Consider the following 24,112-nt stretch of genomic DNA (forward strand, 5'->3'; position numbering starts at 1 on the left):
GTGTGAGAATGACACAGTCAAGTCTGACTCCAGCCATTCTACAGCTAAAGATCTATACTGCCCAGCAGGGGTCAAGAGGAGGAAATCTGGCTGATTTTCACTAATCTAGAGACTCAAACAAATCACTTTGTCAATTATTAACCACTGAAACATTAAAAATAAGTGTAGAACATGAACATAGCATCTGCAGCATCTCTTGTGTATATCATGTGAAACTTGTACACATAACATATCTGAATTTTAAGATTCAGAACTAGACATTCAGTGCCACATGAAGTTAAGGTCACAAATTCAGAAAGCAAACAGCTTGATGATGTTTCCTTTAATAACAGCACTGTAAACCTGTGCTCATTAATGAACCTGTATTTTGGACAACAGAAAATATTGTACTAGCTGCTTTAAGAATAACTAAGAAGTGAAATTTTGCAAACAGCATTTTAAAAATATGAAAAGAACAATATTTTTAATGGGACATTGTCACGAATGAGGGATGGGTGAGGAAATTTCAGATGCTTCAGGTATCCTATGAGTGCCAGGGTGGTGGTGCTGCTGCTACCTTGACTTAAAAGCAAACTGGATTTGATTCCAGTCTTCTACAGAGTTTGCTGTGCAGTCTATGACTGGTGGGTGGCAAGAGGATTAGGTTGGAGTGGATAGGATGCGCAAGGGAATGAGTTACAGGGAAATAAGCAGAGGTCTAGGACTGCTAGAATTACTCACGGACAACACTTCTTCATTGTGCTGATGGCACCCTTCCACATTGTACGAACAATTATAACAATAAAAGATGAAAAATTATGGGAAAGTTATTTTAACTGGAACGCAAAATTGATTTGATACAGATCTTTAAGACTTAAAAGGATTGCAATAAATAAATTGGATATTATTTTCACAGAAAATGAGATAACAAAGGAAACAAATTAACTATAGGCACAAAAAAAAATGAAGAGTTAGAACAAAATCCTAACAAGGTGCAACTGAAACAAAGATTATTCCACTAGAAAAGGTACGTGTGTGACAAGATACACAAGTTGATGGGGGAATAGGGAGGAAAAGCAAGCACATGTATAAATCATGCCCCTTTCAAACTGAACAAATTTAAATTTCTGTGCATGCATCTGTCTGACAGGAAACAGTAAGTTGTTGTAAAAGAAATTAGGCAGTTGTTTTGAGAAGAGGGGAGCATTTGGAGAATATGCAGAACTGTGAAATTCAATTCTATGACATACTTGAATATCAGTATAAATGTGATGGGCTGAATGTCCCATTCATAAACTGGGAGATTCTTTAGCAATTATATTCGATTGAGCATAATAAGAGTTAATCAATTATGCAAATCAGAGGCAGTGGGTTCTAGATGGATTAGATTAACGGAGATTGGAATATGTTAAAATGAGAATATATATTAAAATCAGATAACTATTAGAAATGGCTACAGTCAGGTTATTTGCTGCAGTCTGCAGTTACAAATCTTAAAGTTTCAATTTGGACAAGTGTGGAGTAGGATTTGTTCAAGTTTATTTGTCATTCAACTATATGTGAATACCCATAAATACAGCCAAGCAAAACAGTGTTTTTCCAACGCCAAGGTGCAAAACACAGTACCAACAGTCACACACAGCACAAAGCACACATCACACATATAAGACGTTAATAAATACAGACACACAAAAAGTCTCTGAGTCCATGAATGCTGCAGCAGCATGCAGTCGAAGACAACTTGTCCTCTGGCGAGCGAAAATTGGAGAGCAGCACTGACTCTAATATGTACACCACACCACAACACACTGCCTCTGGCGCTCCGTCAGAGTGCACCGACTCTGACACCTCCCCCTGGGCGGCTATAAACAGACAACACAGCGACTTGAGGCTTCGTCTTCAAAATGACCAAGGCCGTGCAACTCCCTGTCGTTCATCAATAAATTAGTGAATCGGACTTACAGAATCCTACATTAACAATGTTCACCTGGGTCTTGCGATCACAAGGAAAGTGACTAAGACGATCACTCGCTGTTAGACTACACACCCACTCCGTACCTCTGAAGCAGGCAGCCACACCACACGCATCAAGTCCACCTCCTTCAGCTTCTCCACCAACGAGCAACCCACTGATGGAGTAGATCTGCAGTACTTTAAGTTCTTAATGTCCAGCATTATGATCATAAAAAATACATTTAAAAAGACAATAACACCTTTGGTTGGCCCCACAGATACTGTTGCATCTGAGTGTGCCACTATCCTACCAGATACCAGTAACATCACTATTGTATAGTAAATGGCATGGCACTGACAATTACTGTGGAGCAGAGGCAACAGGGAATCTAAGAGCACAGTTTGCTGAAAGTGGCCACGCAAGTAGACAGAGTGACAAAGAAGCTGTTTAGCATGCTAACCTTCATCAGTCAGGGCAATGAGTTTGAGAGTAGGGACATCATATTGCAATTATATATGTCACTGGTGAAGCCACACTCAGTATTATGTACAGTTCTGCCCACCTTATTATAGGAAAGACATTGTCAGGCTGGGAAGAGATTTATGAGGATGTGGCCTGAATTAAAGGATCTCAGCAATAGGGAGAGGTTGACTACACTGGATCTTTATTCCTTGGAGCTTAGGAGAATGAGGGGTAACTTCATAGAAGTTAGTAAAATTCAGGAGGGTATAGAATAAGATGGATGGTCATATTCTCTTCCCAGTGGTGGGGAACCCAAAGTAGAGGGCACAGATGCAAGGTAAGAGTGGAGATGTTTTAGGCTTGAGATATCGTCTTGACACAGAAGGTAGTGAGTACCTGAAATGTGCTGCCACAGGAAGTGATCAAGGTGGATTCAGCTACAGCATTTAAGAGGCATCTGGACAAGTATATGGAGGAGAGGGACTTCAAGGGTTATGGGCCAAATGTGGGCAACTGGGATAGCAGGGAGGATGCTGAGGTCAGCTTGGACCAGTTGAGCTGAAGGGTCTGTTTCTGTGCTATAGCACTCAATGAGTCTTAAGTTTTCCCCACTTAGTTAACCAACTGTGATAAGTATCCAAAAAAATGAATACATAAAAAAAGCTTGTGCTTTCTGAATTTTGAGCCAACATGAGCCAGAAATAGATAATGATCGAGTAACAAAAGGCATTCATTAACTGATCTGAGTCATTACACAATAAATATCTTAATACATGGTACTTATCATGCCAAAGTTCAAGCAATGAACCAGAAGAATAATTGATTAAAGTATTACATTGACCATGTCCAAAAAATACAATTACAAATATGTTGCTCAGGTTGCAAAGGTAGCTTAGCATAAGCAAACCAGCTTAGTGCTCAACCTGAACAACATCTTCCAGCAATGATACACAGATAATGGATTTACAGCTCTTTACTAATCTGTCCAACCAACAAAATGCTGGAGCAGCATTACATCAAAAGCCATGACAAAGCTATCATTATTACTTTATCGAGGCTAACCATCATCCAGGATAGCCCCAAGGGGGATAAATTATCTGCTACTGTTACCGAGAGGCCAATAACAATGATTAGGATACAGACTTGGAAGTCTCTATATTATCAAAATTCAAGGTAAATTTATTATCAAAGTACATATATGTCACCATATCAACACTGAGATTCATTTTCTTGTGGGCATACTCAATAAACTCATAACAGAATAATAACCACAATAGAGTCAACAAAATACTGCGCCAACCTGGACGTACAACCAGTGCACAAAAGACAACTAACTATGCAAATACAAATAGAAAAAAAAAATAAATAAATAAGCAATAAATAGCAAGAATATGACTTGAAGAATCCTTGAAATTGAGTCCTTAGATTGTGGAAACATTTCAATGGTGAGGCAAGTGGAAGTTGAGTGCAGTTATCCCCTCTGGTTCAAGAGCCTGATGGTTCAGGGATAATAACTGTTCCTGAACTGGTGGTGTGGGTGCAAGGCTCCGATACATTCTTCCTGATGGCAACAGTGAGAAGAGAGCATTATCCAGGAGGTGGGGGTCCCCTGATGATTTATACTGCTGTCCTACGACCAGGCTTCATGTAGATGTGCTCAACGGTGGGGAGGGCTTTACTCGTGATGGATTGGGCCATATTCACAACTTTCTGTAGGATTTTCCATTCAAGGGCATTGGTATTTCCATACCAGCTGGCGATGCAGCCAGTCAATAAGATCTTCACCACACACCTATAGAAGTTTGTCAAAGTTATAGATGTCATACCGAATCTTCGCAAACTTCTAAGGAAGTAGATGTGCTGACGTTCTTTCTTCATAATTCACTTACATGCCGGGTCCAGGAAAGGTCCTATGAAATGATAACGCTGTAGCAGTGTGCTACACACAGCGCTAGGATAACGGTGCGTAGTCGGTGAGTTGGAGTTGTGATAAAAAAGATTTATTCAAACTTCGCGGCCTCCTTTAAAGCCTTCCCGTTCCTGCCCTCCCCGGGCAGGACTGCTGTAGGGAATGCATATTCGCAGACCCTTTCCGCGCGTGGGATTTTCCCCCTGCTGGTGAAGATGGCCTGGCGCCCTTTTTGGGGCTGGCCTCTCTGCCGGCGCGTGCCGTTTTCTGAGCCAATTTGCATGCCCTGGAAAGTGGGTCTCCACATAACACCCCACCCCCACCCCCAGAACCGGCGATACATCCCCCAATGTCCACAGTCTGGATCGGCCTCTGTTTGGGAGGTCTGCCCCTGCGCCGCGGTGCCTGAGCCTGGACCGGCTGCGCCAAGTCCACATGGGCCGGTTTGAGTCAGTCCACCGTGAAAACCACCTCTCTCCCCCCAATGTCCAGCACGAACGTGGACCCGTTGTTCCTGATCACCTTAAACGGCCCCTCATACGGCCACTGTAGCGGTGCCCGGTGTCCGCCCCGCCGTACAAAAAGAAACTTACAGTTCTGCAGGTCTTTGGGTACGCAGGTCGGGCTGTGAAGTGGGTATGGGGGCCAGGTTACCGAGCCTCTCATGTAGTCTGTCCAGGACTGCTGCCGGTTCTTCCTCTTGCCCCCTTGGGGCTGGTATGAACTCTCCCGAGCCTACCAGGGGTACGCTGTACACCAACTCGGCCGGCGAGGTGTGCAGATCCCCCTTGGGCACCGTGCGGATTCCGAGCAGGACCCAGGGAAGCTCGTCCACCCAGTTAGGCCCCTCCAGGCGGGCCATGAGAGCCGATTTCAGGTGACGGTGGAAACGCTCCACTAGTCCGTTCGACTGTGGGTGGCAGGCAGTTGTGTGGTGTAGCTATGTTCTAAAAGGTTGGCCATAGCTGACCACAGGCTGGAGGTGAACTGGGCGCCCCGTCGGAGGTAATGTGGGCTGGTACCCCGAAACGTGCTACCCAGGTTGCGATCAGTGCTCGGGCGCAGGATTCGGAGGTGGTGTCGGTGAGCGGGACTGCCTCTGGCCATCTGGTGAACCACTTTATCATAGTTAGGAGCTACCGCGCTCCTCATGACACTGGCAGGGGCCCCAGGTATCCACATGAATGTGGTCGAACCTCCAGCGGGTGGGTTCGAACTGCTGCGTCGGAGCCTTGGTGTGCTGCTGCACCTTGGCCGTTTAGCACTGCATGCATGTTTTGGCCCATTCACTGACGTGTTGACGAAGTCCACGCCAAACCAACCTGTCGGAGACCAGCTGGATGGTTGTCCCGATGGAGGGGTGCGCTAAGTTGTGAATGGATTCGAAAACCCGCCGGCGCCAGGCTGCTGGGACGACGGGGCAGGGTTGGCCGGTAGCTACGTCACATAGTAGGGTCCTCTCACCTGGGCCTACGGGGAGGTCTTGGTGCTGCAAACCGGAGACTGCAGTCCTGTAACTAGGGATCTCATCGCCTGCCTGCTGTGCCTCCGCCAGCGCTGCATAGTCCACCCCCTGGGACAGGGCCTGTATGGTAGGTCTGAATAGTGCGTCCGCCACGACGTTGTCCTTTCCCAAGACTTGCCGGATGTCCGTCATGTACTCAGAGATGTAGGACAGATGTCGCTGCTGGTGGGACGACTAGGGGTCGGACATCTTAGTGAACGCAAAGGTAAGCGGTTTGTGGTCCATGAATGTGGTGAAGGTCCTACCTTCTAAGAAGTATCTGAAATGCTGGATTGCCAGGTATAGTGCCAATAGCTCCCGGTCGAAAGCACTGTATTTGAGTTCGGGTGGTCATAGGTGTTTGCTGAAGAATGCCAGGGGTTGCCAGCGACCCTCGATGAGTTGTTCCAGCACTCCACCGACCGCTGTGTTGGATGCGTCCACCATGAGGGCAGTAGGAACGTCCGTTCTGGGGTGCACTAGCATCGCGGCGTTTGCCAAGGCTTCTTTGGTTTTAACAAAAGCGGCCGCGGCCTCTTCATCCCAGGTAATGTCCTTGCCCTTACCCGACATCAGCGTGAACAGGGGGCACATGATTCGGGCTGCTGAGAGGAGGAAACGGTGATAGAAATTCACCATACCCACAAATTCTTGCAGGCCTTTGTTGTGTTGGGTTGGGGGAAGTGGCGGACCGCGTCTACCTTGGCGGGCACAGGGTTTGCCCCGTCTTTAGCAATCCTTCACCATGGCCTAGGAAGTCGATGGTGTCGAGTCCAAACTGGCATCTGGCCGGGTTGATTGTAAGGCCGAATTCGCTCAGTCGGGCGTAGAGTTGACGGAGGTGGAACAGATGCTCCTGACACTACTACTGGCTATGAGGATGTCGTCCAAATAGATGAATGCAAAGTCCAGGTCGCGTCCCACTGCGTCTATTAGCCGCTGGAACATCTGTGCGGCATTCTTTAGGCTGAACAGCATTTGGAGGAATTCGAAAAGGCCGAACGGGGTGATGAGTGCTGTTTTCGGGATGTTGTCCGGATGTACCGGGATTTGATGGTATCCCCGGATGAGGTCTACCTTGGAAAAGATCCTTGCGCCGTGTAGGTTTGCTGCAAAGTCTTGAATGTGTGGCACAGGGTAGCGGTCTGGCGTTGTAGCCTCGTTCAGTCTGCGGTAGTCACCGCATGGTCTCCAGCCCCCCGCTGCTTTGGGCACCATGTGCAGGGGGGAGGCCCATGGGCTGTCGGACCATCGTATGATCCTTAATTCCTCCATCTTCTTGAACTCCTCCTTCGCCAGTCGGAGCTTGTCTGGGGGAGCCTTTGAACACGGGCGTGGAGGGGTGGTCCCTGGGTCGGGATGTGGTGCTGTACTCCGTGTCTGGGCATGGCTGCCGTGAACTGCGGTGTCAGAACTGATGGGAGATCCACCAGGACCCTGGTGAATTTGTCGTTGGACAGCGTGATGGAGTCCAGATGTGGGGCTGGCAACTTGGCTTCACCCAGGGAGAACGGTTGAAAAGTCTTGGCGTGGACTAGTCGCTTCCCTTGCAGGTTGACCAGCAGGCTGTGAGCTCGCAGAAAATCCACGCCCAGGAGTGGTTGGGCCACGGCGGCCAGTGTGAAGTCCCATGTGAACTGGCTGGAGCTGAACTGTAGTCGCACCATGCGGGTGCCGTAGGTTCGTATTGTGCTGCCATTAGCGGCCCTCAGGGTGGGTCCCGGTTCTCTGTTGCAGGTGTCGTAACTCGTTGGAGGTAAGACGCTGATCTCCGCTACGGTGTCCACCAAAAAGCGGCGTCCCGACTGCTTGTCTCAGACATACAGGAGGCTGTCCTGATGGCCAGCCGCCATAGCCATCAGCAGCGGCTGGCCCTGGCGTTTCCTGGGAATTTGCAGGGCGGTCTGCAGCGGCGGGCCTCTATGCCCCACTGCTGGTAGTAGAAGCACCATTGTTCGTTGGGCTCCTCACTCCCGTCGCCGGGTTTTGTAGGCTCTGCTGCCGGGCCTGGTCTGGTCTGTCGTTGGGCATGCGGCTTGGTGATCTGTGCGACAGACACCCCTCTCTCCTTCCTGGCATTCCACAGCACATCTGCCCGGGCCGCCACCTCCCGGGGGTCGCTGAAATCTGTGTCGGACAGCAGCAGGCGTATGTCCTCAGGCAGTTGCTCTAGGAACGCCTGCTCAAACATGAGGCAGGGTTTGTGTCCTTCAGCCAGGGCCAGCATTTCATTCATTAATGCCGACAGTGGCCTGACTCCCAAACCATCCAGGTGCAGTCAGCGGGCAGCTCGCTCGTGCCGTGAGAGTCCTAAAGTCCTTATGAGCAGGGCTTTGAATGCTGTGAATTTGCCGTCCTCCGGGGGCGACTGTATAAACTCCTCAACTTGTGCAGCTGTCTCCCGGTCGAGGGAGCTCACCACGTAGTAGTAACGAGTGGAATCGGAGGTTATCTGCCGAATGTGGAATTGGGCTTCTGCTTGTTCGAAACATAAGTGGGGTCGCAGCGTCCAGAAGCTTGGCAGTTTTAACGAAACTGCATGAACAGATGCGGCCTCGGTCATCTCTGGTCCAAGTATCGTTTGGGCCGTCGGGGTCACCAACTGTAGCAGTGTGCTACACACAGCGCTAGGATAACGACACGTAGTCAGTGAGTTGGAGTTGCAATAAAAGAGATTTATTCAAACTTCGCGGCCTGCTTTAAAGCCTTCCCGTTCCCGCCCTCCCCGGGCGGGACTGCTGTGGGGAATGCATATTCGCAGACCCTTCCCGCGCAGGTTTCTCCCCCTGCTGGTGAAGATGGCCTGGCGTCCTTTTTGGGGCCGGCCTCTCTGCCGGCGTGCGCTGTTTTGTGAGCCGGTTCGTGTACGCTGGGAAGTGGGTCGCCACAACGCCAAGGAATTTAAAGTTGATCCTCCGATGAGGACTGGTTCATGGACCTCTAGTTTCCTCCTCCTGAAGTCAATAATCAGTTCCTTGACCTTGCTAACATTGAGTAAGAGATTGTTGACATGGCACCACTCAGCCAGACCTTCAATTCCTTCCTATATACTTATTCATCACTATCTTTGATTCGGCCTATGACAGTGGTGTCATCAGCAAAATTGATTGTGGCATTGGAGTTGTGCTTAGCCACACATTCATAAATGTAAAGTGAATAGAACAGAGGTCTAAGCACACAGACCTTTGGTGCACCTGTGCTGTTGGAGATTGTGCAGGAGATGTTGTTGCCAATCCAACCTGACTGCAGTCTGTAAGTGAGGAAGTCAAGGATCCAGTTGCACAAAGAGGTATTGAGGCCATGGTCTTGAAGCTTATTGATTAGTTTTGAGGGGATGGTGGTTTGGAATACCGAACTGTAGTTGATAAAGAGCATCCTGATATATGCACCTTTACTGTCCAGATGTTCCAGGGTTGAGCGCGGAGCCAATGAGATGGCATCTACTGTGCACTCGTGCTCGTAGGCAAATTGGAGCAGATCCAAGTTGCCTCACAGGCAGGATTTGATATGTTTCATCACCAGCCTCTGAAAGCACTTCAACACTGTGGACGTACAGTTGTAAGAAAACGTTTATGAACCCTTTGCAGTTACCTGATTTTCTGCATTAATTACTCATAAAATGTGTTCTGATCTTCATAATAATAGACAAACACAATCTGCTTAAACTAATAACACACAAACAATTGTACTTCTCGTCAATACTAAGTACACTATTTAAACAATCACAGTCTAGGTACAAAAAAATACGTGAACCTCTGGGTTAATGCCTTCTACAAAAGCTATTTGGAGTCAGGTGTTCCAATCAATGAGATGAGATTGGAGGTGTGGGTTGTAGGGGTGCCCTGTCCTGTAAGAAAAACACACGAAGTCAGGTTACTGACAGAGCCTGCTCTTCTCAAGAAAGATCTGTTTATCATGCCTTTATCTAAACAACTTTCAGAGGACCTTAGAAGAATTGTAGAGACATGAAGCTGGAAAAGGCTACAAAAGCATTTCTACAGACCGCAGAAAGAGAAATTGTCTACAAATGGAGGAAATACAGTACTGTTGCTACTGTCCCTAGGAGTGGGCATCCTGTGAAGATCACACCAACAGCACAACATACAATGCTGATGGAGGAGAAAAAGAACCCAAGGGTAACAGCAAAAGACCTGCAGAAATCTCTAGAACTTGCTAAAGTCCCTATTTATATGCCCACTATAAGAAAAACACAACAAGAATGCTGTTCATGGAAGGACACCATTGAGGAAAGTCTGAGTCCACACCTTAACCCAACTGAGATTCTACAGCATGACCTGTAGAAGGCTGTTCATGCAACTAATTGCAAGGTTCATGCAAAGTATCCCAGAAATATTGATGAACTGAAACAGTTTTGTAAGGAGGAGTGGTCTAAAATTGTTCCTTTTCTTTGTGTGAGTCTGATCAGCAGCTACTGAAAACATTTGGTGAAGATTATTGCTGCTAAAGGAGTTTCTACCAGTTACAATACAAGGGTTCATATACTTTTTCCAGCCTGGACTGTGAATGATTAAACAGTGTATTCAATAAAGGCATGGAAAGTACAATTGTTTGTGTGTTACTAGTTTAGGCAGATTGTGTTTATCTACTATTGTGACTTAGATGAAGATCAGACCACATTTTATGAGTAATTAATGCAAAAAACCAGGAAATTGCAAAGGGTTCACAAACTTTTTCTTGCAACAGTACGTGCTACTGGACAATAGTCACTGAGGTAGGTTACCACGTTCTTCTTAGCATCAATGCAAGTGAAGTCTGCTTGAAGCCGGTGGATATTTCAGACTGCTGAAGTGAGAGGTTAAAGATCTCAGTGAACGCTCCAGTCAGTTGATCAGCACAGGTCTTTAGTACTTGGCCAGGTTTGGTGAGGCACACCAACCAAGCAACCCTATGTAACCTGGAAGTGGAAATGTTTGTATTTGTCCACTTTGCCAGGATAGCATGTGTCTATAAATCTGTAGCTGGCGCCACCTAGTAGTATAAAATAGAAATTTCTGCTAATAGAAAACAGTTTAATATTAACTTAACTGTCTGTTTCAGAGATCCCAACTACTGACTATACTTCAAATATATGAATTATAGAAACAAAATAGCTGCTCCTATTCTCACCAATCTCACATCCAATATATCCACTGCAGCACTGGTCACTGAGGACTATCAACCAGATCACATAAACATAGAGGAATTTACACACGACAAAAATGACAGAGCTCCTTCAATCTCACTCTTGCACTTGTTCTGTAAAAAGAAAGTTGGCTTCACTGAAAGCAGCAACTTTTCCTAGCTGATAATCAGCTTTCCTCTCTTAGTACAAGATGAGATCTAGGACATACAATAACTTAGGTTTTCATTTAAACTCCCTAGGCTTGGGGTAGCACACACAAAATGCTGGAAGAAGTCAGCAGGCCAGACAATTTCTATGGAGAGGAATAAACAATCAAGATTTTGGGTTAAGACTCTTCATCAAGGGTCTCAGCCCAAAAGGTCAACTGTTTACTCCTCTCCATAGATGCTGCCTGACTTGTTACATTCCTCCTGCATTTTGAGTGCATTACACTGGATTTTTAGCGTCTGCAGAACCTCTACTCAGCAATGTATAAAGTTTAAACTATGGAGGTTGGAGCAGCCAACTACCTCAATACTGAAACTGATCTCAGTTTACAATCAAAACTCTTATGCAACATAGATGTGTTTAGATGTTGAAGCTTGTGGGAGAGGGGGGAATAAAATCAATTGGTAAAGATCTGTTGAGAGTATACGTGCAATGGTTAATGGCCCAAAAGTTTAAGTAAGGTGAAAAATCTGAAATAAAATGTGAACTTTTCACCACTGGAATTAATTTCAACGAGGAATCAATGCTACATTGATGTGCTGTAATTTACTCTGCAAAATACAATGAATGACTAATGTACAAATCTAGCATACCGAACAACAGAAGTGGAATTAAAAATTAATCAGAGACATTACATAACAATTAGTTAGTTTTCATACAATACAAGTATGGAACTGTACCTTGAAGGTTGGCAGTCTGATTGTTTTCAACATGTAAAGGCAAAAGGCAATTCCTAGAGTATCTTGCAAAACCCATGCCCACCTGCAAAATAGAATCTATTCAGTGTCTCAAAACTCAAGGTCTATATAAGTTACTGCATATACTGACAACTTAACTAATGGAATTTTTAAAATTTTCTCATTAATTTTGTTCTCTGTACCACTTGAGACATGCATGTAAAAAGATACCATGGCAAGCCTTCAGTAATTTTAAAGGAAGTAAGTTACTCAGCTTTTTACTCATTGAATAAAGTTAAACTATGAAGTGTGAACTATCAATCTGTGCGTTTGCAATCTCTGGCCTAAAGATAGTACCGTTACAAGGTTACAGCTTGGGCAGAGACTATGGTACTCTGAATATTAGTCCAAAAATTAGAGACTGAATTTTTGAATAAATTATATTGCAAACAGAACATAGAACAGTACAGCACGGGAACAGACCCTCTGATCCACAAAGCTGCGCAAATTAATTAAACCAGCAATGAAATGCTTAACTAAATTAATCCCTCCTGACTACACAATGTCCATATCTCTCCATTCTCTGCAGATTTAATTGCCTATCGAAGAGCCTCTTGAATGCCTCTATTATATTTGCATGGACCACAGTCTCTGGTATCAAATCCCAGGCATCCACCATTTTGTGAAAATAACTTGCCTCACACGTCCTTTGAACTTACCCCTCTCAGCCTAAATAAGCATTTCGACTGTGGGGAAAAAGATACCAGCTGTCTACTCTATCTAAGCCTCTGGTAAACTTATAAATCTCCATCAGATCTTCCCTCAGTTTCTGCCACTTCAGAGAAAACAATCCATGTTTGTCCAAACTCGCCTTGTAGCACATGCCCACTAATCCAGGCAGCATCCAGATAAAAATCTTCTAAACTCTCTCCAAACTCTCCAAATCCCTCTTACAATAAGGTGACCAGAATTAAATACAATACTCCTAAATATGACTTAACTACAGTTCTGTAAAGCTGCAACATAACTTCTTAACTCTTGAACATAATGCCTTAACTAAGTACAGACAAGCATGTCATATGCCTTGAATCTCAAGATCCAATGTTAGTGCATAATCACAACGTGAATATACAGTTACATGAAGTGATTAAAAGATATACAACTACATAATATTTCTTTATACCTATACAGGTTAAATAGCTCTAGTCTACTAATGGAAAATGCACTCTGACATAATCAACTGAGATTAGAAAAAAATATCTACATTAAGGTCATAAATTGGATTGGACATTGGCTTTGTGGGAGAAGCCAGAGAGCAGTAGTAGAGGCATGACTAGTGGAGTGTCGCAGGGTTCGGTGTTGGGTTCATTATTGATGATAATGTGGTTAACTGGATCAGCAGATTTGTGAATTCACCAAAATTGAAGCTGTAGTGGACAGTGAGAAAGACTATCATGGCTTGCAGTGGGACCTGGACCTGCTGGAAAAATGGGCTGAGAAATGGCAGATGGAACTTCCTGCAGACAAGTGCAAGATGATGCATTTGTTGAAGTTGTATAAGACATTGGTGAGGCCCAATTCGGAGTACTGTGTGCAGTTTGGGTCACCTACCTACAGGAAAGATGTAAATAAGGTTGAAAGAGTACGGAGAAATGTTGCTGGGTCTGGATGACCTGAATTATAAGGAAAGATTGAATAGGTTAGGACATTATTCCTTGGAACATAGAAGATTGAGAGGAGATTTGATAGAGGTATACAAAATTATGAGGGGGACAGATAGTGTAAATTCAAGCAGGCTTTTTCCACTGCGGTTGGGTGGGACTATCACCAGATGTCATGAGTTAAGGGTGAAAGATGAAAAGTGAAAAGTTTAAGGGAAACTTCTTCACTCAGAGGGTCGTGAGGGTGTGGAACAAGCTGCTAACACAAGTAGTGCATGCAAGCTCGATTTCAAAGTTTTGATAGATACATGAATGATAGGGGTACGGAGACTATGGGTCCTAGTGCAGGTCTACGGCAGTTCAAGTAGTTCAGCACGGACTAGATGAGCCGAAGGCCTGTTTTTGTGTTGTACTTTTCTATGACTCTAGGTAATTTTAAGGCCAGAAAATTATACGTTAATAATAATCACAATAGTCAACATGTAACAAAAAGCAAATATTAGAAATGTGAAACAAGGAGAAACAAAAAGTCAGTCAGTAATTGTGTGGGAAGTAGAGAAATTAATGCTTTGAGAAGAGCCTTTCACTGAACACAAACGGAGAAAATGAAAATTTATCGGCACTCAAAGCAGATGAGAACAAAACGAGTGAGGAAAAGAAACTAAGCATACCTCAGAACATCAATGCTTAAAAAGATTTAGTGGACGATAGGGATGGGAGTGATAACATTCACTCAGAATATTGGGAGATTTAAAATTCAGATGAAAGTTTTAATTTTTTAAATTTAGTGATACAGTGCAAAGTAGGCCCTTTTGACCTTCCGATCCAACCACCCCAGCAACTACCGACAAACCTGATTAACCCTAACCTAATCACGGGACAGTTTACACATACCCAGTATGTCTTTGGATTGTGGGAGGAAAGCAGAGGACCCAGAGAAAACCCACGCATTCCACTGGGAGGACGTACAGAGACTCCTTGAAGAACAGTGCCAGAATTGAACTCTGAACTGCAGAACACCTAGAGCTATAACTGCTACGTTATCATGGGAAGAGGTGGGAATCAGCAAAATAAGAAAAGGCAAATAATTGAATAATCTAAAAAAAAGCAAGCCAACACCAGCAGTGTTCAGACAAAGAACTTTCACTCCAAGGAAGGATACCAAATCACCACTTGCTCTGAATCACCAGCATTCCCTGGTTTTAGGAAAACAGAGACTGTAGTTTCAGTGTGGAATTACAGCTATTCCTGGATGAACGAAAATGAAATAATCATGGAAAAATTTTGCTAAGTGAAATTTTGTAAATTGAGAAAGACAGATGAAATGTATTGTGGGAATTTTATTTCAATATATTACTGTAAATGGTGTGTTACTTTTCATAGTAACTTTGTAAATCAAAGCCACATTCCACAAGAGGTTTAGTCATATATTTTCCATATATCATTATGACACAGAATATCATTCAATACAACAGATCCCATTCATCCATATACCTTCTGTAACCTATTATTTTGCATTAACAACCTCTCCCTTGTGTTTCTGCTATGCCAACCTATATGAGAAGCAAACTGCACAAGTCTACAATTAATCCAGTAACCAATGGTGTAATACTGAAAAATCATAATTCAAGAAACATTTATCTTTAACACTGGAGTCTAGGAGAAAGGTGTTCTCCTTTGAACTTGCAGCAAGTATTACTGATACACACAAACAGGCATATGTAAAGGTAGAGGGAAAGCAAAGGGTAGTTCAAGGTCATCACAAGTAGAACAGGCTTCTGGCCAAATCACCTAACTTATGTTTGATTTCCCCAGTGCGTTGGAATGAACATAATATAGAAGGTGAGTGGTTCCACCCATAAGTTGTGAGGTAAAGAACAACTTACTTGTCTTCATTTCTGAATACTGCCCAAACATAACTAATTGAGACACAAAACACACCCAGAAACAACATCCGTACTTGGGGTCGTTTATGACAATGAGGTAGGTCTGGAGTCCTGATTGAAAATAGAGAGAAAAGACACATTAACACTACAAGGTCAAGGTGTGAATGCTAAAGTCAGAAATGGTATAGTTTTATTGATTTCAAAAGGAACAAATTTTACATTGTATCATACCTGCATTTACAGGAAGGAATTTTCTGAACAAATGGGGCCAGGCAGCTATAAAGTCCAATGGAAGAGGCAAGGCAGAAAATTCCTATAATTATGTACACTGGTTTTGAAGAAAGAGACACTGTGAGAAATACTTAACAGAAATATCAAAGTAGTTTCCAAAACGTTCCTCCCTGCAACACTTGGAAATGATGCCATCTATTTTAAACCTAAACTTCCCCCATGTCCATTTTTTTTTGCTTTTTTCTATCTGCTGAAAAAAAAGACATTTATTGCTACTGAGACCAATTACCTTTTTGTCACCTCACATATTCTACATTTAAGTTTAGATAGTGAATTGTAACCAGATAACTGTCAAGGACTCCCACCCAAGCCCAATGTAGAACTTGCTGATGTTCACAATACACATAATAGCTGGATCCATCAATTCAAGACACAGCTACTACTCTTTTCTTATTTTTCTTCTATTTGACTAAGATTAATGAACTTAGGACAAAGTAGAACACAGAATGCAACAGATGGAGTTAAGAACAGAACAGAACAAACCTCCTGCTGAATGATTTATTTCATATATTCTTTCTAGTCTCTCCATCTGTCTTTGTACAAGTTCTTCCTTTGGACTGTACCTGTCAGAACCTCTATCTGCAATGTCATTTTATTGTGCAACATCCAACCTTCTAGGCACCTAGAAATTCAGTAAGGGGTTACGTACCTAGCTCATCGTAAAAGTAGTAAAGGAGTACCAGCATTGAGCAGCACATAACCACGAAAATACAGATCATAATTGGTGTCACATCAATAGTTTCATCATCTTGTTTGTCTGCTCCATCATGCTTTTGCTTCATGTAGCGCCTTGAAGAATTATAAAATAGGCACAGTTCACCTACATTTATCACATCAGGGCTTACATACAGCCTGAAGATATAAATATGACAAAACAGTATGATTTCCATAAGTTAACACACTGCCCAAAAGACCAAAAAGCAATGGGTTAAGTGAAGTAAAAATCTGAAATTATTCTGTTCAAGTAAGTATTATTGTCACTTTGATTTTATATGACAATAGGTTATATAAGGAAGACAAGTGATGCAGTGAGATTAGATATTAAACCTTCACCCATGATGCACTGATTTAAATCAAACAAATCCTGAAAGGTTGAAGTCTCTCTCTGCTGTCAAACACTGATTTTAGTATCATGATCCAGCTTCTACAGCACTGGCCACAACAAAAGACTTGGACTTGTTTTACATTTAGAAGTAGAGTAAACCACACTGACACTGTATGAAAAACCTTCTAGGACGGACAATATTATTGGGAGAATAAAGAAACTTTTACTCTACCTTTCCAATCGTTTATGTGAGCAACTTTGGACCAAGAAATTCTACTTCAAGTGGAGTTGCGTCTCATTTCCAATGACACCTCCAAATCCCGTGAAAATTCCAATAATGAACTCAAAAGCAATGTCAAGTGCAATTTGGTGGAAGAACATACTGATGTGATGACTAATTGGTTTGAATTTTTTTTAAGAAGGTGATTAAGAATTCCAGTGAGAATAGCAAAGTTGATGAAGTCTACCTGAACTTCAGCAAGGTCACACATAATCTAGGGCAATTTAGCAAATTATTTCCAACTGTCTCTTGTTGACAGGAGACAGAGGTTGATAGTTGAAGCTTACGACGAGTGATGTGCAGTAGGGATAAATGTTGCGACCTTTGATGTTTAACTACCCATTAATGATCTGAATGCAGATGTATGACATACAAGTAGTAAGTTCACACATGACACACAATTTGATGATAATATTAATGATGAGGAGACTAGTCTTCAGCTACAGAATTATGCCAATAAGTTGGTCAGAAGGACAGAGAAATGGCATATGGAACATAACCCTTAAAATATGAGGTGATGCATTTTGGGAGGACTAATTAAACTAGGATATTAAAATGAATGATAGGACCACAGGATGCACTGAGGAACAGGTAGACCTTGGGGGCATGTCTAAGGAACTCTAAAATTAGCAGTTCAGGTAGGTAAGATAGTTAAGAAAGCATATGTGACACTTGCTTTCATTAGCAAGCACAATGAATATAAGAGCAAGGAGGTTATGGTCCTGCCCCTGGACCTGTACTCACTGGAGCTTAGAAAAATGAGGGGGATCTCACTGAAACCTATCAAATATTGAAAATCCTAGATAGAATAGACGTGGAGAGGATGTTTCAGTCTAGGATCAGTTTATAAGGCGTCCCTTTAAAACAGTGATGAAGAGGAATTTCTTTAGCGAGAGGTGGTGAATAGGTAGAATTCATTGCTACAGATGGCTGTAGAGTCAAAGTCTTTGGGTATATTTAAAGCGGAAGTTGAAAGATTTATGATTAGTAAAGGTGTCAAAGGTTACGGGGAGAAGGCAGGAACAGGAAAATCCGGCTGAGAGGCATAATAAATCAGCCATGGTGAAGCAAACTCGATGGGCCAAATGGATTAATTCTGTTCCTACGTCTTATGGCATTATTAAAACATAGGCCAGGTCACAGCTGGAGTACCGTGTGCATTTGAAGCCACCACACTACAGGAAACATGAGATTGCACTAAAGAAAAGTGCTGAAGAAATTTATAAGGATGTTGTCAGAAATGAAGTTTTTCAGCCAAGAGGAGAGAATGGACAGGCTGGTTTGTTTTCCTTGAAGTGGCACAGGTGAGTGAAGACCTGAATGAGGAATTTAAAATTATAAGGGAGATACATAGGATATTTTTCCTTTAGTACAGCTGTCTAGAACCAGAAGACAGAGGTTTAAAGGAAAGGGTTGAAGATTTAGAGGGGATTTGAGAAAGAATTCTTTAACTCAAAGTAAGGTTGAAATCTGGAACATATGGCTTGAAGAGGATATGATGATAAGTGAGAATTTCAATATCCATAAATATTTAGATGAGCACTTGAAGCTGATGGGCCAAGTGCTTGGAAATAGAATTTGGATGCTGTCGTGGACACAGTGGGTCTTCTCCCATGCTGTGTGATTCTATGTTTTTAAGTACCCAACATTACCAACCTCAAGAATTTATTACAGGTAGATTGCAGCATCATATAGGCAACAGCGGACAGGAGAATAGAATTACACTAATGCAAATAATGTTCTAAAATTATATTTAAACATAATGTAAACATTATTCTGGCAAATTCAGACAAGCTGACTAGCAGAGTACCCACATCTACCAATGCAATGTCTTACTCCAAAACGATTGGTTATTTTCACATACCATGATCACTTACTTTTTTACATCTTTGCTTCCTGCCCAATAGCCACCAATAGCTACTGTACCAACTGCCATAACAAAGATAACCACCATGTTATAATCCAGGAACGGTTCCTTTGGGGCATACATCGCCACTTTGACTGATTTTCCAAATGTCTGTTAGGGAAAGAAAACAGTTCGTTTAAGCTCACAGTTCACTGATTGGTATCAGATACTACTGACCATGGAGAATTGAAAAAAATTGACATGCTGAACTTTTTAGTAGTAAACATGTATTCCTCTTCTGCTTCTGCATCTTCCAGCAGCTACAATAGCAGTCATTATAAAGGGCATTTTCACACATCTAAGGTTGACACGCTGGAATTTTGAGTATTGGCATATAAAGCTTGATGCAATTTTTAATCCTCTACATGAAACAAAAGCTGTCGACACTAATTTTTCTGCTATTCTGATTTAGCCCTTTGCTATAATAAGTAGCTCTTGTCCAATCAGAAAGCCTACAAATTCAAAACGTATCAATACCAGTAAGCATAGAGTTCAAATGCAAAACAGTACTGCAATAATTTGGATGAATTGACAGTACTGCAGCAGAGCAATATTTCCAAGCATGCCCTTTAATCACTGCTTCATCTACATTAAGTACACCATCTTGCTTCAGAACTCAATAATTGTAAGAAAATGGATTTCTCAGCTTTCATTCATAGGTTATCAACCTATGAGTAAAAGTTGCAGTAATTGACCCACTCTGACTAGCCGTAAATACTTTCAAACACCACACCCTTTAATTCAGTAAATCAACCAGAATAATCTATCAAAACTTCAGTGTTCAACAGGATCCTCCAAGGGTCTTGTTCTCTTTAAAGAAGTTCTTGATTGTCACTGGGAGTGCTACCAACAATCTCTTGATGGCCCTGCTCCAGAACAGACTCTTTAGTTGACAGCAATACCTAGAGACGAAGGTGTCATATCTGGACAGTATCCTCTTGCTGAGCAAGGGAAAGTTGTAATGTACACCACAATTTACTCACAGTTCTTAATGCACCTTCCAGCACTTCAAGTGAATAACATGTACATCATACTATCTAACTGCATGAACTGATCAAAACTCTCTACACATGAACCCAAGGCACTGCAAAAATGCAAAACATTCCTGGACACACTCACTCTCTTAACTGTATCAAGGAAAGCAATGCCAAGCACCAGTTAGTTATTGCAATAGAGGGGAGTAACAGAAGTAATTAGTCATCTCATGAAAGTGGTGGTCTACCACTTCATCACAAAGACTACCATTTCCAATGCCATGAACGTAAGCTTTAAACTTAGATACTTCTTACCCCTTTCCTGGTCTTTTATGCAATCTATATTTTCAATGTTCTGAACCTGGTAAGGATCTAACTACTAGAATTCAATTCCTAAACCCCGACATCTCTTTATCACTCGCTCCTCTTTTCAGAATTCATCATAAAGCCTACCATGTTGGCCAAATTTTTGATTATATTTCCTGATAATTCTTTAAATGCTTCACTACCAAATTTTGTTCCATAATGCTCATGAGCACATGCTATAGAACAGCAGATGACGGCTGGCAGAGATTGGTTCTATCCTTCAGCTGCGGGGCTAAAACTTTTGTACTCTTTGGTCAAGAGGGTAGAATCAAGATTCCTGTTCCCAATCATTGTTTATAGGCTTGTATGGCTGCTGAATGAGGGAAAAATGAGGCTCATGGACAACCTTCTCATCAAACACTGGAGCACCAATGATATCATAAATACTGTGAATTAGATTCTTTAATTGCGAAGACTGATGCAAAAAAACTATGGATGCTGTTCATCTAGTTATTATTTCCCTGAGCCCTAGATGCACAGTACTTGCCAGTTAATCTCAGTCTATTCTTAGATTCCAAATACTCCTCAACTTTCTTCCTCACATGCCGAACAGCCTATGAGTGAAAGATGAAGTAGCTGACCCACTCTAATCAGCAGTAAATACTTCTCAGAACACCACACCCTCTAACATGGACACCTGAGAAATCTTACCTTTGATATATCAAGCATATCATCGTAACTTAGGAGAGCAACTGGAATATCAATCTCTTCGTACTGACTCCCATTTCCACCTGGAGGCACCTGCAGAGTAGAAGGAACAAAATTTCTACATCAATCAAACATTATAGTTTACACGAACATATCTATGATCATATTGTTCCATTATGCATTTATTTAATAGTTTTTAAGAAATGTAAGAGGAGAAAGCAAAAGCCTTGGGCGCTGTCAGTGCAAACAGTACATGCCTTGTAATATTTGCCAACGTTTCCTATGGATTCACCACAAGGAATCTAATAGTTGGCAGAATAACAGGCAGTGCATTTATTCCATAACCAGTAGATTTTCCATGACACTGCTCATGAAGTTATTAAAACAATAGATGGAGAAATCTATAAAAAAAAGCACAATCTGGGAATATTAATAAAGGCAGAGCTATGCAAAACATGTACAACTACATCATCAAAATAAGGAACAGAGTAATTGAGTAGTTCAGCAGGGACAGACCCTTCAACCCAGCCAGTCCATAATGACCAGCATGCCATCTACACTAATCACACTTGCCTTCAATATTCCTTTCTGCACTGCTCATTCAAGTAACAGTAAAGATGTTTTTTTTAATATGACTGTTCCTGTATCCACCACCTCCACTGGTAGTTCATTCCAGATACCAACTACTATTTGCATGAAAATTTTGTCCCTTAGATGTCTTTTAACCCCACCCCCCACCCCCACATTTTAAACCTATGCTCTCTAGTTTTAGAGGCCCCTAGCATGGTAAACATACATTCCTATCTAACCTTTGCCCTTCATAACTTTATATGCCTCTATCATGTCACCTCTCAAGCCTTCCTCATTCCAGTGAAAAAAGAGCTAGCCTATCTAATCATTTCTGATAGCAAACTTCCAATCTAGAACAGATATAAATAGAAAATTATTTTAATTACAAACCACTTTTTTTTTAAATGAGGTCTTAATAGCTCTCAAACAGCTATTAAGAGTGGATTTACAAGGTAGCTAAGAATGAAGAATTGAGGTTTTGGACTACTGATAAAGGGGAAGTGGGAGAAAGCATTGCAAAACAGGTCTTCACATAAATTTGGAAATAAAAAGAGGGAAGAACAATGTAAATGCAGGAACTGAGCAGGTGAGGTGGGTGTGGTTACAGGAGGCACAGCACAACTTGCTGGGGAATTAAAGAATACCTCATGGGTGTGGAGGAGCACTAAAAAAAAGCAGAAGACTATTGCTGGTACAAGCCCAACACAATGGTGAATAACCACTGGAGAAAGACAAGGAAGCAAATTTACAAATTATTGTAAACAAGAATAGGAAAAAAATAAAATTAGACCAAGGACTGGAAATGAACAGTTGTCACGAGGCCCAGGAAAATTTTAAATAGCTCCACAGCAGCACCTGCTGTCCACAGTCTAGAACTGAAGCCTCAGATGAGCCACTTCCACAGACAATTTCAAAGTTAAACGTCAACACCATTTTATGACAGTTGAAAGTAACTTAATAAGTTATTTAGACATGCATAAAATATTTGGCAAAATTTACATAATTGCCACAGGAATCCTTTCGTATCACAGCTTTTACTCTATATTTGCAGAATCCCACCCAAGGATTCATCCAGTAAGACCTGGATTCCAAAAATCTAGATATGTAGATGATGTTTAACACCCAATATTATTTAAAAATAAATTACACATCAGTGGGTAGCAAGTGGGATACAAATTTCCACAAAATGGCTTGTAACAATTTTAAATGAACCCAGTAGGAAGAAGTCGTCTGTCTTGGTTTTAGAGGACTACGTATGTGTGTAAGTTAGAGGGAAGAACAGGGCTTGTTTTGCTGTCGTTATTTTACTGCTCATTGTGCCCTGTTTTGTTGTGTTCTGTGCGTTTCTGCCAAGTATTGTGGGCATGCTATGTTGACACCAGAAGGTGCAGCAATTATCACGGGCTGCTCCCCCAGCACACCCTTGGGTGTATTGATAACACAAGTGACACAGTTCACTATATACTTTGATGTATACGTGATGAATTAACTTGGATCTTGAATCTTGAATCTTGAAAATGTGTCCAGAAAGCTCTATGGAGTTAACGTGGAAAGCAAAGCAGCAAGCAATATATTGCTTCCAGGTCACGATTCATACACCTCAATTTTAAATTACATCATATTTGTTTTTAAAAATCTTCACAGTGATAATTTTGTATTGCTCGAATTCATTGTATCAACTTTAATATTGGCGTTACAATAAACCAGAGCTCTTCCTTCCAATGGTACCTTCAGAATGTAGAGGCAAGGACATATCATGCTTGACAGGAAGCACACCGTGGGGTTCCTGTTCATTGATCCCCTGAACCTCAATAATGTTCTTGATGCATTTTCTACAACTGAATCTGAGGGAGGAACAGTTATGGTCATGCTGCATGATGGGACAGACCTGAGACCTGAATGGCCTACTCCCACTCTTATTTTCGTTGTCTTTACTGAAGTACCATGTACAGTATTAGTCATATTTAAGGAAGGATAAGTTGGAAGCAGTTCAGGGAAAGTTTACTCAATTGATATCTGGAATGGTTATGAATAAAGACTATTTATAAGGTTTGAATATTGCGCTTGTCTTGACTGTAATTTAGAGGAATGAGAAGGAATTTGAGTGAGATACAAGAACTGGGGGGTCTCAATGGAATTACCAAGGGGAGGATGTTACCTCTTGTGCAGAACCTAAAACTAGGAGTCATCTTTTAAAAATAAGGGGGGAGGGGGTTGTGTGGTTCAGTAAATTAAAAGTGAGGTGATTTTTTTTTAGACTCTCAAAGGGTCATAGAAAGTCTTTGGAATGCTTTCACAAAGAATGGTGGAAGCAGAATCTTTTACTATTTTCAAGGCGGGAGTGGAGGGTCCCTTCTAGGGAAACACTGCCTGCATCACAATATGGATAATGCAGTTAAATCTCCTTTAAATATTGAATGAGGCAAACACCTATGTGTAACTACAAGCATTAGGCATAAATAATGAAGCACATCAGCTCTACGTGTCCCCTTTATTTTTCATCAGAAATCTACAGGACATCATTGATGATAGTTAGGCTTGGACTATCTAAACAAAACAATAACTTGTAAAAGTTTCTACAAGCTATGTAAAAATAAAAACACTCAAAACTTCTATAGATGTACCGTGGAGAGCATTCCGACAGGCTGCA

At 42.1% G+C, this 24,112-nt stretch overlaps 1 protein-coding gene across 5 annotated transcripts in view; it reads right to left on the reverse strand.

Moving 5' to 3' along the window:
• The window catches only part of sppl2 (signal peptide peptidase-like 2), a 46,374-nt gene that overhangs the window by 16,626 nt on the left and 5,636 nt on the right, over positions 1 to 24,112 (reverse strand). For all 5 annotated transcript variants that reach the window (XR_011883237.1, XM_072244234.1, XM_072244233.1 and 2 more), the window contains exons 4-9: positions 20,896 to 20,985; positions 18,876 to 19,015; positions 16,323 to 16,462; positions 15,614 to 15,710; positions 15,383 to 15,493; positions 11,839 to 11,920 (exon numbers count right to left, since the gene is read on the reverse strand). Coding sequence is in view for 4 of the 5 variants with exons in the window: in XM_072244234.1 (XP_072100335.1) it covers positions 11,839 to 11,920; positions 15,383 to 15,493; positions 15,614 to 15,710; positions 16,323 to 16,462; positions 18,876 to 19,015; positions 20,896 to 20,985 (660 nt within the window). In the remaining variant the exon portion in view is untranslated. The remainder of the gene's footprint in view (positions 1 to 11,838; positions 11,921 to 15,382; positions 15,494 to 15,613; positions 15,711 to 16,322; positions 16,463 to 18,875; positions 19,016 to 20,895; positions 20,986 to 24,112) is intronic.

This window comes from Mobula birostris, chromosome 26 (genome assembly GCF_030028105.1).
Source record: "Mobula birostris isolate sMobBir1 chromosome 26, sMobBir1.hap1, whole genome shotgun sequence".
NCBI classification, from domain to species: domain Eukaryota; kingdom Metazoa; phylum Chordata; class Chondrichthyes; order Myliobatiformes; family Myliobatidae; genus Mobula; species Mobula birostris.